Consider the following 15,564-nt stretch of genomic DNA (forward strand, 5'->3'; position numbering starts at 1 on the left):
GCATTACCAGCGTGCGGATTATTGCTGCGGGTAACGCAGTGAAATATCGCCCGGGGACAGGAGGCCTAACAGTATGAACCATAGTCTGTTATAGCTTATGTGCCGTTGCTAGATACTTCAAAGTTTAAACAGAAAATAATGTCCCAGATCATGCTAGTACGGAGGAATACATTTCTGTCATGATGATGTTTATCTGTTCAGTTGAGGCTGACTTTCATTCACTATATGGATCGTGTTCTCCAAGCTTTCCTATCCTTGACCGATCTTTCAGTTCTTCCATATGCCTGTCTGTATCAGTCTTGATTGCGTCCGGCCAGCGTGTTCTTTGTCGTCCTCTTCTTCATGACCCACTAACTGTGCCGAGCATCAATGTTGCTTCTGGAGAACTGTCTAGCATGATATGTCCAAAGTACAAGATGTATATGTTTGATGATTTTGCACTCTAGCGATTTTTTTGGTTTGATACGCTCTCGGACCATCTTGTTGGTGACTATTGTATACACAGCATTGTTCTCCAGCACCGTAGTTCAAAAGCATCAATTTTCCTTCCATCTGCCCTCCTGAGTGTTCAACTTTCACGTACATATATGGAGATCGGGAACACGATTGCATTTATCATTCAAATCTTTGTAGCAGTGTTAATATCTTTGCTCTTCCATATCCTTGCTCTTCTTTGCATTGCACTACGGACAAGTGCAATTCTTTGTTTGACTTCTGGTTCTGATTTTCCATTTCTGTCATAAGCTTGCATAAAAAGATATTAATCCGAAACATGAGCCATTGTGTACATCCACTATGTTAAAGGGATTGTTCTGTTACCGGGCCTTTTGGTGCTCACTGTCCTAAAATACAAAATTTTGCTACATTTTGCTAAAATAAGAAATTTTGCTACATTTTGCTGAAATAAGAAAAAGTACTTACCTGTTCCCTGTTGCTGTGATCCAGCGCTGTTGTCCTGGTATTTATTGCTACTGCTCATGTCACCGGAACTCAGGTGAACTCTGCAGCCAATCACTGGCTGCAGCGTTGGCGCTCACATCCTGACCTTCATGATGCCAGGAGTTCAGGAACGTTCCGCTGCAGTTTCCGATTAGCTAACTTCACCACAAATGCCTGGACCCCAGCGGATCATGTTAGCAGGGAACAGGCAAGTACACTTCCTTTTCGTATGTTAGCACAATAGACGCTAAATGGGGTATGTTGTCCTGTAAGCACACAACCTCTTTAACAATTTTCCTTGCTAAGTATATGCGACACATGTATACCTCCAACTTTTGTAAGTAAACAAGTAGCTTCAAGTATTGTTACAAAAATAAAGGACTCATTCTATGGGGTTATTATACTGTTTTCATCTTTATTCATTGTACACAGTACAGTATGCACAGCATTATTCAGCATAGAATCTATTTATTAAAGTTGGTTCCATAAATGGGTTGTTCACATTTAAACTTTTGATGACCTATCCTCAGGACAGATCATCATTAGTCAAGGGCGGATTGGGAAATCAAAGTAGTCCTGTGAAAAAAATGACAAAGTGCGCCCTGTTGTAAATAGGTCAAAACTGGGCTACCACTGCAGAGTGCGTATCAAGTCATGGCAAGTTCTTGTCCCCTCAGGGGACAAAAAACAAAAGTAAAAATAAAAAAAATAACATTTGCCATATTTATAATAAAAGAATCTAAATAATAAAACAAAAAACAGATATGGTATTGTTGCATCCGTAAATGTCCGATCTATCAAAGTAATGTGTTATGTATCCCACACGGTGAACGCTGCCAGAAAAAAATAAAAGGCCAGAATAGCTCTATTTTTGGTCACCCCGTCTCGAAGAAAAGATGTAATAAAAAGCAATCAAAAAGTCGTATGTACTCCAAAATGGTACCAATAGAAACGATAGGTCGTCGAAACTATGTTGACGGAAAAATTTAAATGTTATGGCTGTCAGAAGGTGGCGGCAGAAATTAAAAAATATCTTTAAAAAAATAAATAAAAGGAGTACAGCAGAAAAAAAACGATATAAATTTGGTATCGTAGTAATCAAACGGATCCATAGAATAAAGTTATCATGTTATTTTTGTAGCAATCTGTACACCATGGAAACAAGACGCACCCAAAGATGGTGGAATTTTATTTTTTTTTCCCATTTCATTCCACTTAGAATCTCTTAAAAGTTTTTTAGTAGAGATGAGCAAGCGCGCTCGGATAAAGCAGTTAGTCGAGCGAGCATCGCTCTTCTCGAGTAACTGCTTACTGGTCCGAGCAGGCTCGGGGGGGCGGCAGGGGTAGCGGGAGAGATCTCTCTCACTCCCCCCCCCCCCCTGCTCCCCCCCCTCAAGCCTGCTCGGACCAGTAAGCAGTTACTCGAGAAGAGCGATGCTCGCTCGACTAACTGCTTTATCCGAGCGTGCTCGCTCATCTCTATTTTTCAGAACATCATATGCTAAAGTACTACCATTGAAGAATACAACTCGTCCCGCAAAAAACAGGCCCTTAGACATCTAGTTTGATAGATAAACAAAAGAGTTAGGATTTTTTTGGGGGGGGGAGGAAAAAACAAAAATAGGAAAAATGGGCTGCATCCCTAATGGGTTAATAAAGTTTATTTAAAAAAAACATTTTACACAATTAAAAAAATGAACAAAAAACACACAGAGTATCACTGTAATCATTATGACCCGTATAATTACCTCCATACTGCCACTAAACAAAACCCACTATACCAAGACCAACATTACAAATAATAACACTACATAAGGGCCAGATTACACCGCCACACTATGATCACATGCTACCACCACATTATTAATACCAACATACTATCACTGAATAAAGAGCACCACAAAGATCAATACTACCAATAATAACACAATATGAGGGCCAAATAATGCCACCATACCATGACCACATACAGTAATGCCACCACAGTGCTGCTGAAAAAAAACTACACAAAGACCAATTTACACCCCTCCCCCAAAGACACATACAGTGACCATATAGTTCTATATACTAATCTACACAGGCACTTTGCAGACCATATAAACGATTACAGTACCATTATATCCAGTGATCACAGTCTCCTCTGACTGGAGTTGTTCACTTTCCCTTTTTCTTTATCTGGCCCAGACCATCATAATGACTTCTCCTGGTCAAACTTGTCTTTAGAATTAGACATAGACATTTGTGACGCCTTAATTTTCTAGCTTCATTTTCCAAACTCCTATATAATCTCCCCATCCATAGTGCCACAGATAGTAGTAATGCCACTTGAGAAGACCGACACAGTAATAGAATCCCTACTTTCGTGCTCCCTGTAGGCCCTATATAGTAAGTGCCACTCTTCAAGTTCCACACACAGTAAAAATGCCCCCACTCAATAAAAATGCTTCTCTTATAACCCTACTCAGTAATAATGTCCCATATAGGCCCCCACTCAGCAGTAATGCCCCATGTAGGCTCCCAATTTAAAAAAAATGCCCAATGTAGGCTCCCACTCAAAAACAATGCCCAATGTAGGTTCCCACTCAAAAACAATGCCCAATGTAGGCTCCCACTCAAAAACAATGCCCCTCACAGGCCCCCACACAGTAATAATGTCCCATATAGGCCCCACTTGAAAAAGATCCCAACACGTGGATCGAAACGTTGCTGTCTCTGTTAACCATGTCCTATTGACTATTAAAGACAACGATGGATTAAGAGAAATTCTGGATTGCTGCTGAAAATTTGTTGTTTCTCATATAGGCCCCACTCAGTCATAACGCCCCTCATAGGCCCCACCCTCAATAGTGGCACCGTTTAGATACAGTAAAAAAAATTGTTATACTTACCTGTGTTGGCATGCGGGTCTTCCTGGCCTCTGAAATCCATGCCTGCTCAGCTAACCCGCTGACTTCTGGGTAGAGCAATCATGTGCTGTAGGAGCACGGACTGCAGAAGCCAGGAGCAGCATGCTAACAGGTGAGTATAATTTTTTCCCCCACATTTTACCACAAAACATTCTAATTTTATGATTGGAGGACTATTTAGCAGCGCTGCTCAATGCATTTAGCGCCAGTTTTCAGCCCTCGCATCAAGGGAACAATGAGGAAGCTAAGTATAACAGTTACGTCCACGGACTCCACAGGTCAACCTACTTTCAGCCTATAAACTTAGCTTATAGGGCTAAAAGTAGGTGACAGACTCTTTTTAAAAGGGGTTGTACCAAAATATGGGAACCCCACGGATATCAAGAATGGAATCCATTTTGATTGGCAGTGGTGCAGTGTTCATACTTGGGAATTTTTGGGGCTGGCAATGAAACAAATGGAGCCACGGGACACATTCATATGGGGACCTTCATTCTTCAATTGAAGGGATGAAATTTGCTGCAAATCCACCATGTGTGTATGTATGCTTATGATCTTGAATAAGTATTATTGTACTAGCTGTGTATGTACAGAATCCAGGAACAAGATGTAACCATGTTCCCACAGATGCCATGTCATGGAAGCACCATTCTAGTGTTGTGTGCACAAGCAACATGTGGAAACGCACAAAGGCCCTGATTTATTAGGGCACTTGAGCCAGAAAAGTAGCACATAAAGACACAAATTATGGAGCATGCTATTTTGTGTAAAAGAAATCGTGACTTTTTACACTTTGACACCACTTTTCAAAAAATTGGGCTTGGCTTGGAGAGAGGGGATGTGGCTGTCCATAGTCTGGCATATTTACCATAATTTATGACAAAATTAGATATTGATTGTAATACGAACTCTATCAACCTACAAACGAGGCTGTTTTGTGCACACTGACCAAGGCCATCAAAGCTTTTTCTTCTAAGGACATACACTGTTTCACAGATCTAGGTGTTATTATCACTTTATGGCATAATCTGAATATTTACTTTGCGTTTATAGCCGTCACATGGTTGCCGTTATTACCCATGTTATCTGTCATCATAACTGCTCAGCTTACGTAGATCGGTGTCCTTCCCTTTTTGTTAACTTCAGACAATGCAATTTCTTTTAAGCCAATTTGGAAGTCAGGTAATCTGCAAGACATGAGGAATTGTAAGTGATATGATGATTAATCGCCAAGCTCAGAAGCAAAAAAAGATTCTTTGAACAATGAAAAAAAAAAAAAATATATATATATATATATATATATACACACACATATACACACACATATATATATATATATATATATATATATATATATATATATATATATATATATATATACACACACATATATATACACATGCATACACACACACCCCCACAGTGAAGGAAATAAGTATTTGATCCCTTGCTGATTTTGTAAGTTTGCCCACTGTCAAAGACATCAACAGTCTATAGTTTTTACAGTGGGTTGATTTTAACAGTGAGAGATAGAATATCAAAAAAAATCCAGAAAATCACATTGTCTAAATTATATATATTTATTTGCATTTTGCACAGAGAAATAAGTATTTGATCCCTCTGGCAAACAAGACTTAATAGGCCGCCTGCAGACGAGCGGGTCGGATCCGGCGGCGAGAATTCTCGCCGCGGGACCCGACCCGAGCGCCTGCAGGGATGAGCGCGTACTCACCCGCGCCTGGCGGCCCCGACTCTTTCATGTGCCGGCTGCCGGGCAGCTGGCGCATGCGCAGACCAGAGCCGCCGGCTGCGTGAGTGACGTTTCTGTGCGAGGCTCTGCGAGCCCCGCACAAAAATAGGACATGCTGCGGTTTGTTTGCCGCGCGACATTTCGCGCGGCCGTCTGCATAGGATTGCGTTTGTTAACGCAATCCTATGCAGGCTTTGAGCGGCGGAGATCCCGCCACGGGATTTCCACTCGTCTGCAGGCAGCCATACTTGGTGGCAAAACCCTTGTTGCCAAGCACAGCAGTCAGACGTTTTTTTGTAGTTGATGATGAGGTTTGCACACATGTCAGAAGGAATTTTGTTCCACTCCTCTTTGCAGATCATCTCTAAATCATTAAGATTTCGAGGCTGTCGCTTGGCAACTCTGATCTTCAGCTCCCTCCATAAGTTTTCTATGGGATTAAGGTCTGCAGACTGGCTAGGGCACTCCATGACCTTAATGTGCTTCTTCTTGAGCCACTCCTTTGTTGCCTTGGCTGTATGTTTTGGGTCATTGTCATGCTGGAAGTCCCAGCCCCTACCCATTTTTAATGTCCTGGTGGAGGGAAGGAGGTTGTCACACAGAATTTTACAGTACATGGCTCTATCCATTCTCCCATTGATGCGGTGAAGTAGTCTTGTGCCCTCAGCAGAGGGACCCTCAAAACATAATGTGTCCACCTCCATACTTGACAGTGAGTACGGTGTTCTTTGGGTCATAGGCAGCTTTTCTGGAGCCCCAGATCGATGTCGATTGACAGTCATTTCGTATGTCTTCCATTTTCATACTATTGCACCAACAGCTGTCTCCTTCTCTTTGGTCTTGCCAATGTTGTAAAGGTTAGAGTCTGACTGATTAATTGAGTCTGTGGACAGGAGTCTTTTATACTGGTGACCATTTAAGACAGCTGTTTTTAATGCAGGTAACAAGTTAATTAGGAGCATCTAAATGGTCTGGAGGAGCCTGAACTCTTAATGGTTGGTAGGGGATCAAATACTTATTTCTCTGTGCAAAATGCAAATAAATATATATAATTTAGACAATGTGATTTTCTGGATTTTTGGGGGGATATTCTATCTCTCACTGTTAAAATTAACCCACACTAAAAATTATAGACTTTTCATGTCTTTGACAGCGGGCAAACTTACAAAATCAGCAAGGGATCAAATACTTCCTTCCTTCCTTCACTATATATATATATATATATATATATATATATATATATATATATATACATATACATATATACACACACACACACATATATATATATATATATATATATATATATACACACACACACACACACACACATACACATACATACACACACACACGACTACATTTCTCAGTATACACTGTGAAAAACAAATTTCTCTATAAAACTATTGTCAACCTATTATTAGGCTTCAGAGTGAAAATTGCAGGATTTTAGGATTTTTTTTTCAGTATAGATTGTAATATAAAAAAAACTTTTAGAAATCGGTTTAACATGAAAACTTATACAATTGGTCATTTTCTGATTACACATTTCCTTTAAGGCCCTTTTACAATGGCAGATTTTCTTCCAGGAAAACTTGTTGCTTTTGCTGGTTGATTGGTGGTTTTGCAGTTTTGCAGGTTTCTTCCAGCACCACTTGTTGCTTTTGCAGGTTGATTGGTGTTTGTTCAGCTCCATGGAGTAATCAGCATTACGGTATTTGTCTGAACAATCCTTGGTACAATCATCCAGACACATAGAGTTCTATTATTGTAGGCAGCACATCCCTGTTTGCAGAGTGATGTGCTGCTCACAACCAGTGATATTTGGTGTTGCATAAAGTATGCAATCATCAGCAAACAAGCATTTATCTGATGGGCGAATGTTTCTTCCAATTATCGGCCCATGTAAAAGGACATTTACTATGAGAGGGAAGAAGAGCAGAAGGGAGTGGGACATCTGATAGGCTTAAACCACACCACATATTTAACGTGGCCAACAGGAAAGCAAGGAGTAATTTCAGCCAGAACAGATCTTTATCAGCCCTCAAAACTGCTTTTGAAATTTGGGTGGTATCCACCAACTCTTTCTATACCAGATCTTTATTTACAACTTTAACAGGTAACGTTATATCTTAATGTGGATTCTGGAAGTGTTGGTCCCTGTCTCAGGTTGGAAATCTTTACCATGCGGGAGTCCTCAAATTTTAGTAGTGCAAATAAACATATTCATCGTGTGATTCAACCCTCAGTACCTTGGTGGGCTTCTACAGCGCCAAAGAATACTTGGCCCTCAATATGCCATCACTTTACGGGTGCATTTAGACGACCGTATATAGGCCGGGTATTCACGCCTGCTGATATATGGCATCTCGCTCTGCAGGGGGAGGAGGCTGGAAGAGCCGGGAGCAGAGCTCTGAGCTCCCGCCTCCTCTCCACTGAATGCACCCTACTGGTTTGACCTCTGTCATTGCCAATAAAGGATATATAACAAAGTATTGAGAAGAAATTTTTTTATTGACCAAATACTTATTTTCCACCATAATTTGCAAATAAATTCATTAAAAATCAGACAATGTGATTTTCTGGATGTGTGTTCTCATGTTGTCTCTCATAGTTGAGGTCTACCTATGATGTCAATTACAGGCCTCTCTCATCTTTTTAAGTGGGAGAACTTGTACAATTGATAGCTGACTAAATACTTTTTCCCCTCCACTGTATGAGCAGCAGACCTAGGGGATTGGCTGGCTGGAGAAATCCACACCTAGACAGCTCAATTATCCCCCACCTGTGGGAAGCGCTGCTGGAAACCCATGTAGAACAACAGATCCCAGTAGCGCACCCTAACAGTATTTCCCCCTTAAAGATGGGCCTCCGGAGACACAGACACCCAACACACAGGGGTCTGAGACCCGGAGGATTGGCTTGCTGGGGAATCCATACCCAGCCAGCTCATTTAACCCCCACTTGTGGGGGGGCTGCGTGGTGTTGGAACCTAACAACAGCGTTGAAAAGCTAAAAAAAAATTGAGCGATTGACAGGTTTCCTTTTGGTTGCTCCCTATGTCTCTACACTAAAGAGTACTAGACACTTTGGACCTGATTTATCAAGGCAAGCATTTCTGAGGCCTATTTTGATAATACCTGCACTGGAGTAAGATGTGTCAAATTTTGAAAAAGGTGCATGCCTCTTCATAAATTTGGCACATCTTACAGCATTCTGTGCCCCAGAACTCAAATTCATGCCAGTCCATAGCTGTTGGTACTACTTTTGTCATAAATTATGGTAAATATGTCCACCGATGGGCGGCCACATCCCCTCTTTCCAAGCCAAGCCCAATTTTGTGAAAAGTGGTGTCAAAGTGTAAAAAGTAACGATTTCTTTTACATAAAATAGCATGCTACATAATTTGCGTCTTTATGTGCTACTTTTCTGGCCCAAGTGCCTTGATAAATCAGGGCCTTTGTGCGTTTCCACATGTCGATTGCGCACACAGCACTATAATGGTGCTTCCATGACATGGCATCTGTGGGAACATGGTTACATCTTGTTGTTGGATTCTGTACATACACAGCTAATACAATAATACTTATCAATCTGAATACCCGTATCATTTACTACCGCATAGCTTTATCGTGCCACTATACAATCCTCCAATTAAAGAAAACAAATAGAATCATGCAATTCCTTCATGGAGCTCTATGTCTAATCTCGTCCTGACAATATCAGATGTTTTGCAATTTACAAACATCATGCCTGATTTTCTGTTGAAACTTTGCTGTGAGTCACATTAGGCTGGGTTCACACGGGGCGTATTTTGCTGCTGCGGCCACGCTCTCCTCTATTTCAAGCCCCCCAACCCCCCGAAAATCCTTAGATGTGATGCTAGAAAATCACTGCCATATCGCTGCGATATTCTCACGGCCATGGCATGTCGCACATGTGAAGGAGGCCTAAACAGTAGCATTATGATAGGTGCACACAAAAATCTGTTACGTCCACAAAAAAAACACTTTCACTCTCACATAGAGCAAAAAACGCAGCGTTTCAGCGTCCATATGGAGGCAGCTTTAGGCTGGGGAACAAGTTTGAGTGCAGTAAAAACTACACCAAAAAAATGCACTGGCAGAACCACAAGCCTTTTTACTTCGGTTTGCATTAAACAAATATAGCAAAAGGGTGGTAAAAATGCACACGTTTTTTAACACATTTAGCACAGAAAAAGTAGGTACGCAGGGTTGCTGGCTTTGACCTCGGTTTGCGACCCAATGTACCTACTTTTTCGGTACTTTTTCTGCGGATGACCACGGATGCTCGGCATTGGTCATGCGCAGGATACATTTTATGTTTATATTTGTTTTTCCCGTGCCGTCATTAGGTGATGTCGCGGTCACCCGCAGCCTATCCGCAATGGCAATTATAGATTGGTGCGGGTCAGACAACTTCCATTAACTTCAATGGAGGCCATCTGTGTGAAGTCCACAGCAAAATAGAGCATGCTGTGATTTTTCCTCCACGAGAAGAATACACAATTCGTTTCCACAATTCTGAAGGAAAAAGCGATTTTATATACCTCTGAATACATGCTGTTTGCTGCGGATCTTCCGTGCGGACGCCAATCGCGGATTTTACAGTAAATATCCGGTCCTGCGAAACCAGCCTTACTGCTGGAAAAGTCAATAGCAATAGCTAGTAATGCCGACTTTACACAGGCATCAGCATATTTGCACACGCCTAATTGCTGTTTTTTTTTATAGATTGAACAATGCTTTTTTTGCACGCACATTGGCGTATTTTACTGTACTTTTTGCCTGCAGGGAACATTCATTCGCACGCGATAAACACGCCGATTAAAATGGATAATTAGATCCAGATGTGTTTTTTTTCTAGTAGGATTATGCAGTGTTTCACGCATCTCCTTCTGTATTGCTCGTACTTTTGCGCACCCCCCATTGATTTTTATGGGTTCTTTTGGTGCGCAAATACGCAGAAATATAGACCATGTTTTATTTTAGTTTTTTTGTGCGACAGAAATGCGTGCGCAAAATATGGAGATATCAATGAACCCATTGAAATCAATGGGTTCTATTCTCTGTGTATTGCGCAAACAATTTTTACATGTGCAAATGTGCCCGTGCGAAGCCGACCTTGTAGTAACCTTCCATCTTGAGGTCAGGGTACACTGTGGGTAAATGCCACTATTATGGGATATTTCATAATCAGGATATACTTGTCGCATAACATTTTGTGAAGCAATCACCAGTGTGATACAGCAAGTTGCCAAAGACCACTAGAGAGCTCTTCGCTATGTAAACCATCCGAAGGTAGGGTCTTCTTCAGACGGGCGCATGCGCAAATACGCTAGTTGCTAAGGAGCGTCTGTGTGCATGACCCAGTTAGAAGGATTTGGGTTTTTTTAACCGTTTAAACAAAACAGAAATATAGGTCCTGCCCCACGTTTCCTCGCACGAATAAAAACTACGTGAGACAGATTGGACAAGTCCTTTCCTTCCTCGGGTGTAGTAATATCGCACAAGAATCAGGCTAGTGAAAGAGAAACCACTGAAATCAATGACTTCAACTCGTCGTGTTTTGCTGGTGTGATTCTCACAACCGCAAAATGTGAAGAAGACACGGTCATATTTTTAAACTCCAAAACACGGCCCCCCTCCATCATCTCCTGAAACATTTACACAGCCGTTTTTAAATAAAGGTGTTGTACTGACTTTCAGTGAATGTGCCCCTCACACCCACTGCCCATGGATGGTGTACGGCGCCCCACACACCCAACGCCACAGGATGGAGCACAGCGCCCCTCACACCCACCGCCACAGGATGGAGCACAGCGCCCCTCACACCCACCGCCACAGGATGGAGCACAGCGCCCCTCACACCCACCGCCACAGGATGGAGCACAGCGCCCCTCACACCCACCGCCACAGGATGGAGCACAGCGCCCCTCACACCCACCGCCACAGGATGGAGCACAGCGCCCCTCACACCCACCGCCACAGGATGGAGCACAGCGCCCCTCACACCCACCGCCACAGGATGGAGCACAGCGCCCCTCACACCCACCGCCACAGGATGGAGCACAGCGCCCCTCACACCCACCGCCACAGGATGGAGCACAGCGCCCCTCACACCCACCGCCACAGGATGGAGCACAGCGCCCCTCACACCCACCGCCACAGGATGGAGCACAGCGCCCCTCACACCCACCGCCACAGGATGGAGCACAGCGCCCCTCACACCCACCGCCACAGGATGGAGCACAGCGCCCCTCACACCCACCGCCACAGGATGGAGCACAGCGCCCCTCACACCCACCGCCCCAGGATGGTACCCAGCGCCCCTCACACCCACCGCCCCAGGATGGTACCCAGCACCCCTCACACCCACCGCCCCAGGATGGTACCCAGCACCCCTCACACCCACCACCCCAGGATGGTACCCAGCACCCCTCACACCCACCACCACAGGATGGACCACAGCACCCCTCACACCCACCACCACAGGATGGACCACAGCACCCCTCACACCCACTGCCCCAGGATAGTGCATGCTGCCCCTCACACCCACCGCCACAGGATGGTACATGGTGCCCCTCACACCCACCACCACAGGATGATGCATGGTCCTCCTCAAACCCACTGCCCAGGATGGTGCCCACTGCCGCTCACACCCACTGGCCGGGATGATGCATAGTGCCCCTCACACCCATCGCCCCAGGATGATGCATGGTGCTCCTCACACCCACTGCCCAGGATGGTGCCCGCTGCCCCCTCACACCCATCACCCCAGGATGATGCATGGTGCCCCTCACACCCATCGCCCCAGGATGATGCATAGTGCTCCTTACACCCACTGCCCAGGATGGTGCCCGCTGCCCCTCACACCCACTGGCCGGGATGATGCATAGTGCCCCTCACACCCATCGCCCCAGGATGATGCATGGTGCTCCTCACACCCACTGCCCAGGATGGTGCCCGCTGCCCCCTCACACCCATCACCCCAGGATGATGCATGGTGCCCCTCACACCCACTGCCCAGGATGGTGCCCGCTGCCCCCTCACACCCATCGCCCCAGGATGATGCATGGTGCTCCTCACACCCACTGCCCAGGATGGTGCCCGCTGCCCCCTCACACCCATCACCCCAGGATGATGCATGGTGCCCCTCACACCCATCGCCCCAGGATGATGCATAGTGCTCCTTACACCCACTGCCCAGGATGGTGCCCGCTGCCCCTCACACCCACTGGCCGGGATGATGCATAGTGCCCCTCACACCCATCGCCCCAGGATGATGCATGGTGCTCCTCACACCCACTGCCCAGGATGGTGCCCGCTGCCCCCTCACACCCATCACCCCAGGATGATGCATGGTGCCCCTCACACCCATCGCCCCAGGATGATGCATAGTGCTCCTTACACCCACTGCCCAGGATGGTGCCCGCTGCCCCTCACACCCACTGGCCGGGATGATGCATAGTGCCCCTCACACCCATCGCCCCAGGATGATGCATGGTGCACCTCACACCCACTGCCCAGGATGGTGCCCGCTGCCCCCTCACACCCATCGCCCCAGGATGATGCATGGTGCTCCTCACACACACTGCCCAAGATGATGCCCGCTTTCCCCCACGTGTGTTATAACTTTCCGTCCTAGCCTTGGCTTGTTTGCCTCCTTCCTCTGTAGATTGGAGTCAGCTGCTTTGCATAGAGGAGGCCGGGCGCTGCAGCTGCCGGCAGACAACTGGTCGGACTGGTTCCCGTGCAAGCACTGGGTCTGCGGCGCGCCGACACCGGATGCGGCCCGGTTCTATAAGGCTGTGGCCACGGAGGGGAGGGAGGAGAAGACGGAGGAGCTGTCGGGGGGAATGGTGATCATGACCGAGCCTGTGTGCGACCCTGACGAGCCCAAGAGGCCGCCAAAGAAAGACCCCAAGCCCCCCACTGTGTAAGTGCAGGACGCGGCCGGAGTCGGCGCTGTCTACATGGCCGTCGCTGCCTCTGGCTCTTCTGCTGTCTGACTTCTTGTTAAGCCTTTTATTAATATGTAACCTTTATGGCGGGTCTGTGGACCAGGTGGGCTGTATTCACACCGTGCAGTCAGACACCGCAGGGGATCTAGATTGTCGATGCGGTCAGTACTACTTAAAAACCTGCCAAGTTGTGGGAAAACTTTCTTTTTTCTTCTAGTGCAGTTTCCAACCATGACTGCGCTGTTTGAATACAGCCATAGGGAAGCTGCACCAACCAACTATGCTGGGGGGGGGGGGGGGGAGAATCTTATGGACCCCCAAAAACTAATATAAAAACTTTTGTGGCTTTTTAAAAAACACTTGTGTTACAATTGGGGTATTTAAAAAAAAAAAAAAAAGGCATATTTTTGTGCAAGCTATGTTTGCTCAAAAATATTTGTTCCCCACACCATCCTAACAATTTCTGGTGGTGCTTTGTAGTAGTGGGAGGGGCACCCGTGGCGTGACAAACTTACTAAAGTTTATGCCAGTAAACGTGACTTAGGCATGTATTACAGCCGTGTGACACGTGGTGAATGGGGTAAAGGAAAGTAAATGGACTTTCATTGATCCGTTCACATTAGTGTGTAGGTTCACGCGAAAGACAAGATTGCAGCATGCGCTATTTCTCTGTGTACCACGCAGCCTGAGCCCTATTTTCTATGGACAGCATATGCAACGCTGTAAATACACAATACATTGCATATGGGTGGCGATACATACGCGACTCCGCTATGAAACAGTCGGGAATTTATATACCCAAAAAAAGTCACTTCGCATGACCGCGTGCGTGACATGCGCGGTCTTTGCCGGCTCTCACGGACTGGTAAAACACTGCAGGAGTCCTGCAGCGTTTTACAGATATCATTGTGTGAATGAGCCCTAACTGGCATAAATTGTGGCACAAATCTATGTCTGCTCATAACTGGCATGGGTTTGACTCTCTGGCGTATGGCCCACCAGAGATGTGACAAATCTATGAAGACGCGTGGGCCTCTTAAGGTGAGCCCCATAAACTGCTCAGAGGTGAAGGATTGGGGAGCTGCGTTTCATCCTCGCCAAGTCACCTGTCCCAGCGCTGTGCTTCTGCAAAGTTGGCACTTCTCAGACGCTTCTGTGCCCAGATGTGTGCAATGCATTTCAGATTTCCTTTTGCCCTACAGCTAACATCTGGGCGTGGTGGGACTTTTTTTTTTTTTTCCGTGCAAAAACTGGTAAAAGATGTTTTGATGTAAAAATGTTACATGTGAAATCGCCCTGTTTCAGCCTGAAATTGTCAGCAGAAATATACTGTGACACAGGCTGGGGATAAGCAAAGTGACAACCCCTATAGGAGAGGAGATGCCGCCATGTTGGTTGAGAGCCAGCCTTCCAGGGATGACTATATGATGAGGACTGGAAGACTTGTATCTATTGTTGACTGTGTACTAGGGGCTGATGTTCTGGGGCCTATTAGCCCATCAGTCAGAATAACTGCTATATGTTATACATCCAGTTCCGTATTTACAATGTATTACATGTGTTTCCGGAGGCTTGCTATTGGTTGATGGCTCCTCATTAGGGATTTAGGTCAGGGTGTTGGGATTCTTGGCGTTATTATCTACAGAAAAGCTTGATGACTAGTCGAGCTGACATCTTGTAGTTAACCTGCAGACAGTAATGTGTCAGTGTGCAGATATACATGTGATCTACATACTTTATAGGAGACCTTAAACAAGTGACAGATAGGGAGGTGCAATATTAGGGGTTGCGTGTGCTCTTATCTCTGCATGTTTCTAGACTCGGGGTTGAAATATTCCATAATTAAAGGGGGTCTCAGGACTTGCGTGGGGAAAAAAACTCTATGGCCATGGAACTATGGAGAATAAGGAAATAAGTAATATCCCCCCCCCCCCCCTCCCCCCTCCTACAGTGGCTCCTTGTCCATTGCTGGAGACCCTTTCTCC

General features: G+C 45.3%; 1 protein-coding gene across 2 annotated transcripts in view; it reads left to right on the forward strand.

Moving 5' to 3' along the window:
- Positions 1–15,564, forward strand: part of GRAMD2B (GRAM domain containing 2B) — a 93,968-nt gene that overhangs the window by 43,526 nt on the left and 34,878 nt on the right. Inside the window, exon 1 of one of the 2 annotated variants that reach the window (XM_066603130.1) lies at positions 13,345–13,554. The exons of the other annotated variant lie outside the window; for it this stretch is intronic. Coding sequence (XP_066459227.1) covers positions 13,475–13,554 — 80 coding nt within the window. The 5' untranslated portion in view covers positions 13,345–13,474. Of the gene's footprint in view, positions 1–13,344; positions 13,555–15,564 lie in introns of those variants that run through there. 2 annotated transcript variants of the gene reach the window in all.

This window comes from Eleutherodactylus coqui, chromosome 5 (assembly GCF_035609145.1).
Source record: "Eleutherodactylus coqui strain aEleCoq1 chromosome 5, aEleCoq1.hap1, whole genome shotgun sequence".
NCBI classification, from domain to species: Eukaryota; Metazoa; Chordata; class Amphibia; order Anura; family Eleutherodactylidae; genus Eleutherodactylus; species Eleutherodactylus coqui.